The sequence below is a fragment of the Budorcas taxicolor genome, chromosome 11, assembly GCF_023091745.1.
Source record: "Budorcas taxicolor isolate Tak-1 chromosome 11, Takin1.1, whole genome shotgun sequence".
NCBI classification, from domain to species: domain Eukaryota; kingdom Metazoa; phylum Chordata; class Mammalia; order Artiodactyla; family Bovidae; genus Budorcas; species Budorcas taxicolor.
This window is the reverse complement of record NC_068920.1, coordinates 32958310-32967629: the sequence shown is the minus strand read 5'-3', so window position 1 is coordinate 32967629 and position 9320 is coordinate 32958310. Positions and strand designations below refer to the sequence as shown.

The 9320-nt window shown below is 54.7% G+C and overlaps 1 protein-coding gene across 8 annotated transcripts; it reads left to right on the top strand.

The window, feature by feature from the left end:
* The first annotated feature begins 153 nt into the window (after positions 1-153).
* VWA7 (von Willebrand factor A domain containing 7) lies at positions 154-9260 on the top strand. Of its 8 annotated transcripts, none has more exons than XM_052648672.1 (17): positions 156-337; positions 622-909; positions 1232-1513; positions 2008-2104; positions 2715-2825; positions 3290-3485; positions 3599-3768; positions 5228-5340; positions 5607-5723; positions 6056-6241; positions 6711-6843; positions 6958-7110; positions 7210-7302; positions 7623-7924; positions 8002-8141; positions 8282-8504; positions 8608-9260. In XM_052648672.1, the coding sequence occupies exons 2-17, from the start codon at positions 637-639 to the stop codon at positions 8779-8781; spliced, it is 2763 nt and encodes a 920-aa protein (XP_052504632.1). In that variant the 5' UTR covers positions 156-337; positions 622-636; the 3' UTR covers positions 8782-9260. The 8 variants fall into 8 exon arrangements, 6 of the variants coding, with proteins under 6 accessions (XP_052504634.1, XP_052504635.1, XP_052504636.1 ...); XM_052648673.1 differs by having other exon boundaries at positions 157-337; positions 8330-8504; XM_052648674.1 differs by lacking the exon at positions 7210-7302 and having other exon boundaries at positions 154-337.
* Positions 9261-9320: the final 60 nt, after the last annotated feature.

Here is a 9320-nt window from a genome sequence, read left to right as displayed (position 1 = left end):
CTGGACATGAGGCACTGGGTCCTGGTGGGTAGAGGTGTGTCTGTCTGGGCCTGGCCCTGGCCCTGAGCCAGGCCTGAGTCACGGCACTCGCTCTCTCCTCCTCCCGCCTCTTCATTCACCTCCGCACTGCGGCCAAGGGTGGCCCGCCCTGGCGCTGGCTGCTGCTTGTGGCCCTGGGCAGGCGTGAGAAGAGGGGCTAGGGGCTGCCTGTCCTGCCCCCACCCTGCCGGAGCCTCCCTCCCCCTCTACTGAGTCAGGCTTTAGGTTAATTATAACTCTGACCTAAGTGCCCTATGACGCCCGGCGCAGCGGTCCTGCCCGGAGACCCAGCAACCAGGTAGGGGAGAGGCCTAGAGGGGGGACTTCCAATGCCTGGGGGGACGTCCGCCTCGGGGAGGGGAGGGGCGTTCTGGGGGAGGAGCCTCAGACCCCGCCCCAGCAGGTGTAAGTTCCTATTGGTCTGATAGGCCCTCAGGTTTGCTGAATGATTGAAGGGGGAGGGCGGGGAAGCCAGCTGGAGGAGATAAAGGGCCAAAGCAGGTGCCCATGGAGACAGGCAAAGCCAGTCCTGCCCTAAGTTTCTGCTGCTTCCTTTCCTCTCGAGTGCCTTCTGTCCCTCAGGTCCATGTCTTAGCCATGATCCCCGCGGACGTGCCCCTATCCCACCTGGGCCCCATGATCCCCGCGGACGTGCCCCTATCCCACCTGGGCCCCTCAGTGCTGCTGCTGCTGCAGCTCCTGCTGCCTCCTGCATCCGCTTTCTTCCCCAACATCTGGAGCCTCCTGGCTGCCCCCGGCTCCATCACCCACCAGGACCTGACGGAGGAGGCGGCGCTCAACGTCACCCTGCACCTCTTCCTAGAGCAGCCGCCCCCAGGTCGGCCCCCCCTTCGCCTTGAGGACTTCCTGGTGAGCGTCCCTGGGTTCAGTCACATCCCGGCCAGATTCCCCCATTCCGGGGACCTCTGCTACTTAAGGGTCCTGCTTGCCAAGAGAAGGGACCCCCACACACATTCTCTCCTGTCCTCTAGGCAGCAACAGTGCCCAGGGGTCCTAGTCTTACAATCAGGAGTCCCCCTCCATACGGACATCCAGGACTGCCCTTCCCTGGTAGGGCCCAGCACCCTCAGCTCCTTTCACATCCAGCCTTGAGCACTAGAGCTGAGCCAGCATGGGCAATGGTCCCAACCAAGAGGCTTCCCTGGAACCCCTGCCCCTCCCATTCTCCCAGGGCCGCACCCTCCTTGCCGACGACCTCTTTGCCGCCTACTTTGGACCTGGGTCTCCTTCTCGCCGGTTCCGAGCAGCCTTGGGAGAGGTGTCTCGTGCCAATGCCGCCCAAGACTTTCTGCCAACTTCCAAGAATGACCCTGACCTGCACTTTGATGCCGAGCGGCTGGGCCAGGGCCGCACACGCCTGGTGGAGGCTCTACGGGAGACTGTGGCAGCAGCCAAAGCCCTTGACTATACCCTGGCTCGCCAGCGCCTGGGAGCTGCGCTTCACGCCCTGCAGGTGAGAACAGAGTTGGGGATTGTGGTCAGAGGAGTCTTCGCTTCCAGTCTTCTGGACTCCCGGGTGGTGCTTTCTTAGTCATGCCTCCCCCTCCTCTAGAAGGGGTTGGGGCCCAGCTTGCCAAGGCCCTGGGGCTATTCCCTAGTCCCCACCAGTCCAAATTGGCAGCTTCCTGTGGGAACAGCCAGGACACCTTTGTGGCTGGAGTGAAGCAAACTAGAGGAGGGTGCTGAGGTCCAGAGGTGGGCTGTGCAGGCCACTGAAGGGCCTTAGGTTGGGCTCTGAGAGACGGGGAGAAACAGTGGGAGGCTCCCACGTCACCAGAGCTCCATTCTGGGCAAGGGAGAGAGCACTGGAGGGGACGTGGGGTGCCTGGAGGAGCAGCCAGGCGGGAGGAGGCGTTCAGGCTGGGGAACTGGAAGGAGGGCAGTTAAGGCTGGAGACCACAAGAGCAGTCAGCTAGTGCTTCTTCCCCATCCTTCTCCTGGGACCAGGATTTCTACAGTCACAGCAACTGGGTGGAACTGGGGAAGCAGCAGCCACACCCTCACCTCCTCTGGCCGAGGCAGGAGCTCCGGAGCCTGGCACAAGGTACGGCCATGCCCTTGCTGGTAAGGGGGAAGCCCACAGAGCCACCTCCTCTCAGCCCATCCAGCCACTGGGTCACATCCTGAGGTCAACTAGGAGGCGACATGGCTTCAAATCTGAGACAACCTGTGAGGTCCCTCAGTTCAACCAAAGGCCAGTCAATTAGCTGGCTTCCCCAAGATCACACAGGGGAGGCCAGAGCCAGGACCACTCTGCAGACTGCAGGGAGTTCTCATTCATGAGGTTTCCTCCCTGCACTGGATGGCAGGGGACTCTCCCTCTCAGTACCCCCTTCTAACTGAACTGTGACCCAGAAGCTGCCTTCTGTTTATTACAAGTACACTTCTTGTCCACAGCTTATGGAGGGTACACTCGCCCTAGGATTGGTCCCCATGATTTTCTAGCACACTCTCAGTCTCAAATATCGAGTCTCATTGCCAGCCATGAACTCCAGGGTTTAGTTCAGAAAGCCTAGAAAAGTACACATAAAGGGTACCTGTGGGCTTTCACCTTGTTCCAGGTGGGAGGAAAAGCTGAAGAAGTTTGGGTGGACTGGGATAAACATCAGGGGCAGCAGAATCATGGGCGCTGGACCCCTGTCCTCTCTTTCCAGTGGGCGATCCTACCTGCTCTGACTGTGAGGAGTTGAGCTGCCCTGGGAACTTGCTGGGCTTCACACTCCTCACCTCTGGCTACTTTGGCACTCATCCCTCCAAACCTCCAGGTACCAGATGGGAAGACCCCCAAAAGTAAGGGGAGAAGTCCTTTCCTCTCCCCTGACCCTCTCCCTAAGGACCTCAGTCCTGTAGGCCCTTGTCCTAAAATCCTGTGGTATCATTTCTTGGAAGGAAAGGATGCTGGGAAGGGGGTGGGTGGCTGACTGAAGGCCCACTGAGGTGGCCATGATTGTTGGAGTTCAGGGGGGACAGTCTCTTACAGAGCTGATAAGACATCAATGCCTGAGGGAGCTTCTGGGGACCGACTTGAGGGATCAGGGGATCTACCACATGCTGTGGTGACCGACCATTCCAGATTTACTCCAGATTTGCCCTCTGCAAAATGTCCTAATTTTCGGCTGATCCTTTCCTGAAGAGTGAGAGGCTGACGCCAAGTCAGAAAGGGCTTCACTTTATTAGAAAGCAGTGGGTTTTTTTATCTTCACCCTACAGATCTGTTTCCCCAACCCAGGGAAATGTAGCCACGGGGGCCACTTTGACCACAGCAGCTCCCAGCCGCCACGGGGAGGCATCAACAAGGATAGCACATCCCCAGGCTTCTCCCCCCACCACATGCTGCACCCCCAGGCTGCAAAACTGGCCCTTCTGGCCTCCATCCAGGCCTTCAACCTCCTACGAAGCCGCCTGGGAGACATCGGTTTCTCCAGGTGAGTGGCCTCCTGGAGCTGGGCTCCTTAATAGGTAGGTGCTCTGGAGCTGAGAAACAGGGGCTGGGGACGAGTGTGCAGACCATGCACCGTATCTCTGGCCTGCTTCTCAGGCTGCTGGACATCACCCCAGCCTCCAGCCTGAGCTTCGTCCTGGATACCACAGGCAGTATGGGTGAGGAGATCAATGCTGCCAAGATCCAGGCCCGTCACATTGTGGAGCAGCGACGGGGCACCCCCATGGAGCCCACTCACTATGTCCTGGTGCCGTTCCATGATCCAGGTAACTATGGTCTGGCCAGGAGAGTGGAGGCAAGTCCAGGGCAAGAGGTAATGTCACTGGTAGGGAAGTGGGCCTCATGGCTTCACTTCCGTAATAGAATGGAGGCACTTCCTAGGATCCTTGTCCTTCATTGGTACCTCTATGCATTTAGGGAACTGCCAGCCACTTCTTCCACTGTTTCCAATATGACGGCACTTGCCACAGGAGTTTAACCATGACGGGTGCTTAGGCAGGCAGCCTCTAGTTGTTAAGCGTCCATCCCAATAAGTCATTTTCAATTCTCTCCATTTCCTGTGACAGAGATTGGGATGAAGATGGGGAACTTGGTGTGTCCAGGCCTCTGTCAAATATCTGAGACAGCTACTTAAATCATATTCCTTCCTCCACTGACTTAGAAGTCAGATTATCTGACCTGGGTTGACCAGTCTTACTGTGTGTCCTTAGCCTGTTTAACCTCTCTTTCCTCAACTTCATCATCCAAAAATGGGTCAGTACTTATCCTGACTATCTCCCAAGGTTGAAACGATCATCAAATAAAATTTGGATTGAAACTTCCCTAAGGAGCGGGTTTGAGTCTGATCCATCTATATAAATCTCATGGTGACTGACACTCAACAGCTTATCACATATTTGATAAGGGTATGAATAAATGAGTATTTAAGAATTTAGCACTTATTATGTGTCAAAACACTGTTCTGAAATTGACAAAATCAACTCAATCGTCTCAATAAGCTTCTCTGAGGTAAGCACTATTATTTCTCTGGCTTTTCTGTGAGGAAACTGAGGACCCAGGTTTTTTGGGGTTTTTGTAATTGATAAGTATAGTTGATTTACAGTGTTTCAGATATACAGCAAAGTGATTTAGTTATATATGTCATTTTTAGATTCCTTCCCACTATAAGTTATTACAAGATATTGAATCTAGTTCCCTGCACTATACAGTAGGTCCTTGTTGGTTATCTATTTTATATATAGTTGTGTGTATCTGTTAATCCCAAACTCCTAATTTATCCCTCCCTTTCCCTTTGGTAATCATAAATATGTTTTTTATGTCCTTGAATCTATTTCTGTTTTGTAAATAAGTTCATTTGTATCATTTTTTAAGGTTCCACATACAAGTGGAATATCATAATGATATTTGATTTATTTCACTTAGTATGATACTCTCCAGGTCCATCCATGTTGCTTCACCAGTTGTTTTTATATTTAAACATATACCCAAAAAAGGCCCACTCAAGACCACAGGAAGTGCCACCATTTTGTGAGGAAATGGGGTCCACTTTCCCACCAGACGTACCTAAGCGCTGCCTTGTCCTATCCTGTCAGTTTAAACATAAAGAATATTGTTATCTCAATCCGTGTCCACCCGAGGAACACTGCAGGGCCTCTTGACTGGGGAGATGGCCCTGGGCAGGCAAGAGAGGAGCCTTCTCCTCAGTCTCTCAATCTCGTTCCCCAGGGTTTGGCCCTGTCTTTACAACAAGTGACCCTGACAACTTCTGGCAACAGCTCAATGAGATGCATGCCTTGGGAGGTGGCGATGAGCCAGAGATGTGCCTGTCAGCCCTGGAGGTCTGCTCTCCCCACCCTCTCCCTCCCCCTCCCCCATCTCCAGGCCCCACCATCAAGGGAGCTAGAGCTTCCCTAGGACCCCACCCTCCATCCCCACTTTAGAACCTAGTCTCATTCGTTTCATTCCAGATTTCAGGGCCATACTGCCTTCTACTCTGCCTTCCCTTGCTCTGCCCATTCCCCTACTGCCACCATTTTTAAAACATTTATTTATTTTTCATTGAAGGCTGCCATTTTTTACCACCAGTTTTTCCTCTCCCTGCCAGCTGGCTCTGCTGCACACACCTCCACTCTCAGACATTTTTGTCTTCACTGACGCCTCCCCTAAGGACGCCTTTCTCACCAACCGGGTGGAGTCTCTGACGCAGGAACGGCGTTGCAGGGTGAGCATAACTGGTGGGAGACTCAGTGTTAGGTACCCAGGGATGTGGGAAACCCCAGGACAACTCTCATTACAAGGATGACACTCACACTAGGGTGGTTAAACCAGCCTTGGCTTGGAGGGGAGGGAAGTGCATCATGAGGGTAACATTTCCAAACCCCTTTAACAATACTAGAGTGGGAGGCCCTACCCTTAATGCTGTAGCAGCCAGAGGGTAGACAGAATTTATCACCAATGGTCAGCTCTGTAGAGAGCTTGAGCACAGGAGATCCTTGGTTACAATGGTACATAGCAAGTAGAAACCTCAAGTACTGGCCTCTCTTCTGGACACAGGTTACGTTCCTGGTAACTGAGGACCCATCTAGGGCTCAGGGCCGGGCCCGGCGTGAGGTCTTGTCCCCTCTGCGTTTTGAGCCATACGAGGCAGTGGCTCTGGCCTCAGGAGGAGAAGTGATTTTCACCGAAGACCAGTATATTCGGGATGTGGCGGCCATTGTTGGGGACAGTATAGCTGACCTGGTGAGTACATGTGGAGGCTCAGATGAGAACTGAGGGGATGGGCGACACTGCATTTCTCTTTCTTGTAAGGAATGGTTCTCTTTGTTGATTTGCCATTCCAGGCCGAAGGGTGGGAATGAAGTTTCTCTCCCTATGAGATCCATTGCTAACCCCTTCTATCCTGCTCCTTCCATATTAGTAACACCAGCCCCACCCCGAGGCTTGACCTCCAGTATTCTGTCCTCACGGCTCCTCTAGGAAGTCCTGCCATCTTTTATGGGGGCAGAAGGTGGTTGCCTCATCCTTAATCCCTTGCCTCCAACTTTGTCATTAACCATAGCTCCACCCCTGCTCCTTCCTCTCTCACTGGGATCCCTTCTCCACGTGTTCCTTCATTTCTTTCTGTCTCTACCTTTCTCTCTCCTGCCTTTGTTCCCACCTCATCCCATGTCTTATCTTCTCCCCCATTTTTCGGTCCTGCCCCCTCAAGGTTACCCTTCCCCTGGAGCCCCGTGTTGTGGTGGCTGAGAGGCCACTTGTGTTCAGAGTGGATGGACTGCTCCAGAATGTCACGGTCCGGATCCATGGGGAGGTCAGCAGTTTCTGGATCAGAAACCCTGCAGGTACTTCCCTGTGTGTGTCTCAAGGCAGTGGGAAGAATAGAGACTGAAGGAGGAGGGGTAATGTACGAAGCGAAAGGAATTCTCCTGTGCCAATCTCTCACCCCTCACACCCAGGGGTCTCCCAGAGCCAGGAGGAAGGTGAGGGGCCTCTAGGTCGCACTCACCGCTTTGGGCGGTTCTGGATGGTGAGCATGAATGACCCTCCACAGTCAGGAACCTGGGAGATCCAAGTCACAGCCAAGGGTACCCCTCGGGTGAGAGTGCAAGGTAAGGAAGATGATATTCCTGGGAAAGGGACGGGGAGACCGGAGAGCAGTATCAGTCACATTCATCACGGGAAGGTCTCTGCCTTCGGCCCTCCTTCAGCCCAGACCTCCCTGGACTTCCTCTTCCACTTTGGGATCCCCATGGAGGATGGACCCCACCCTGGCCTCTACCCCCTGACTCAACCAGTTGCAGGTACATCTAGCCCCACCCCTAACTTGTGTGTATATATATAACTTTTTATTGAGTTACAACATTGAATAAGGTGCACTAAACTTAAGTGTACAGGCTGGGTGGATTTTATATGTTAATAACCATCACTCAGCTCAAGCTATGGAACATTTCCAGCATCCCAGAACTTGCTGCTGGCCCTGCCCATCAGTACCCCCTAGAGGTAACCCCTTTTCCCCATCCACATGGCCCAGAGCTAACTACTATTCAAAGCCGTTCATGTTTTTCTCCCTGTCTCCAAGTCTCACGCCCATCTCTGTTCTCCTCTCCCCTCTCCTGTCCAGGTCTCCAGACCCAGCTACTGGTAGAGGTGACAGGGCTGGGCTCCAGAGGAAACCCTGGAGGCCCTCTGCCGCACTTCTCCCACGTGGTCCTCCGAGGGGTCCCGCAAGGTGCTGAACTGGGCCAGGTGCCTCTGGAGCCCAGGGGACCCCCAGAGCGAGGTCTCCTCGCTGCCTCGCTACCGCCCACCCTTCTGTCCACCTCGGGACCCTTCTCCCTGGAGCTGGTTGGCCAGGACGGAGTGGGGCGGGGCCTGCACCGGGCGGCCCCCCAGCCCTGTGCTGTAGTTCCGGTCCTGCTGGAGGTGAGAGGCCACGGAAGGTGCGGATGGGGCTGGAGGGAATGGGGCCTGCTCCTCCCCTGACCAGCCTTCCTTCGCAGCTCAGCGGTCCCCCGGGTTTCCTGGCTCCAGGCACCACAGCCCCGCTCAGCCTCCGCATCGCCAGCTTTTCGGGCCCTCAGGATCTCCATCTTAGGACATCTGCCAAACCCAATTTCGCCCTCACCTCCAACCTCTCCAGGTGAAGGCCCTGAAACCTCCTTCTCCCTTCTGGTCCCATCTTTCTGTGCCCGGGCATGGGATCTGGTAGGTGCTCCTCTGGCCCTTTGGCATGGGAGCTCAAAATCCTCGCTCCCCTCCCCACCTCCCCTTGGCTCCCAGCTATTCAGAGCCTGTGGCTGAAGCGAGATGGTGGCATCCACTCCCCAGGGTTCACCTGGAACAGAACGAGTCCGCCTCGGGGCGCCTGTGGCTGGAGGTACCAGACACAGCCGCCTCTGACTCCGTGGTGATGGTGACGGTGACTGCAAAGAATGGAGAACCCAGCACGATGCCCCCGACCCATGCCTTCCTCCGGCTCCTGGTGCGGGCCCCTGCCCCGCAGGTGAGTGCCCCCACTTTCCACTGCAGGATAGGCAGGGTAAGGGGAGGGTGGTGCGGGATTAATCTGGGGGCAAACCACCCTGACAGTCTCTAATTCTCCCCAGGACCAGCTCCCTGCTCCCGCCTACTCGACTGACCCCGTCCTCAACACCTCCCACCCTGCCTTCCATTTTTCCACCTTGGTGACTCAGGGAGAAGCTGGGGGAGAGCTGGCGGGCCACCCCTGGTGGATCACATTTGGGGTGATGCTGCTTCTGCTCGGCCTGGGCCCCTGGTGACGCAGCAGCCCCTGGAGGGAAGGGTCTCCAGCACTGTCACCATCTTGCCCACTGGCGAGAAGATAGGAGGGGCCTCTGCCTCTCCAGGTGGGATGAAGTTTTCCTTCTCATCCACTTGCCTTTTTTCCCCAAGACTGGGATAGAGGGCAATGGCTTTCCCACAATGCACTTTCCCTAGCCCTTGTGGGGGGTAAAAAAAAGACTCATTTTTGGAGAAAGTTGCTTTCTCTTTCTCTGCAGCATCTTTATTCCACTACTTATTCATGCTCTCTCCCAAGCTCAGGTGGAGGGGAAGATATGTGGGGCAGTGACTAAGACTGGAAGTGGGGAGGGGGGTTCCCCACCTCCTACCCAAAGTGTTATTTATAGAATTGCCTTTATTGACATTCTGGAGATGCTATTTTAGTTTTGAAATTCTGGAGAGGCTTCTGTTTTATTTTTGTATTTAAAATTGAAGGACAATGCCAATAAACATGTCTTCTCCCCAGAGAGACTTCAGAGAAAGATCACTTATGTACATAGTACTGGAAAGCGGGGGG

What these genes read in the sequence shown, in the direction of transcription:
- VWA7 (XM_052648671.1), top strand. Translation starts at nt 547, where the DNA reads ATGGAGACAGGCAAAGCCAGTCCTGCCCTAAGTTTCTGCTGCTTCCTT. An exon ending in TAGTTCCGGTCCTGCTGGAG is followed by an intron (nt 7,925 to 8,001) that starts GTGAGAGGCCAC and finishes CTTCCTTCGCAG; the next exon opens with CTCAGCGGTCCCCCGGGTTT. An exon ending in CTCACCTCCAACCTCTCCAG is followed by an intron (nt 8,142 to 8,329) that starts GTGAAGGCCCTG and finishes TCCACTCCCCAG; the next exon opens with GGTTCACCTGGAACAGAACG.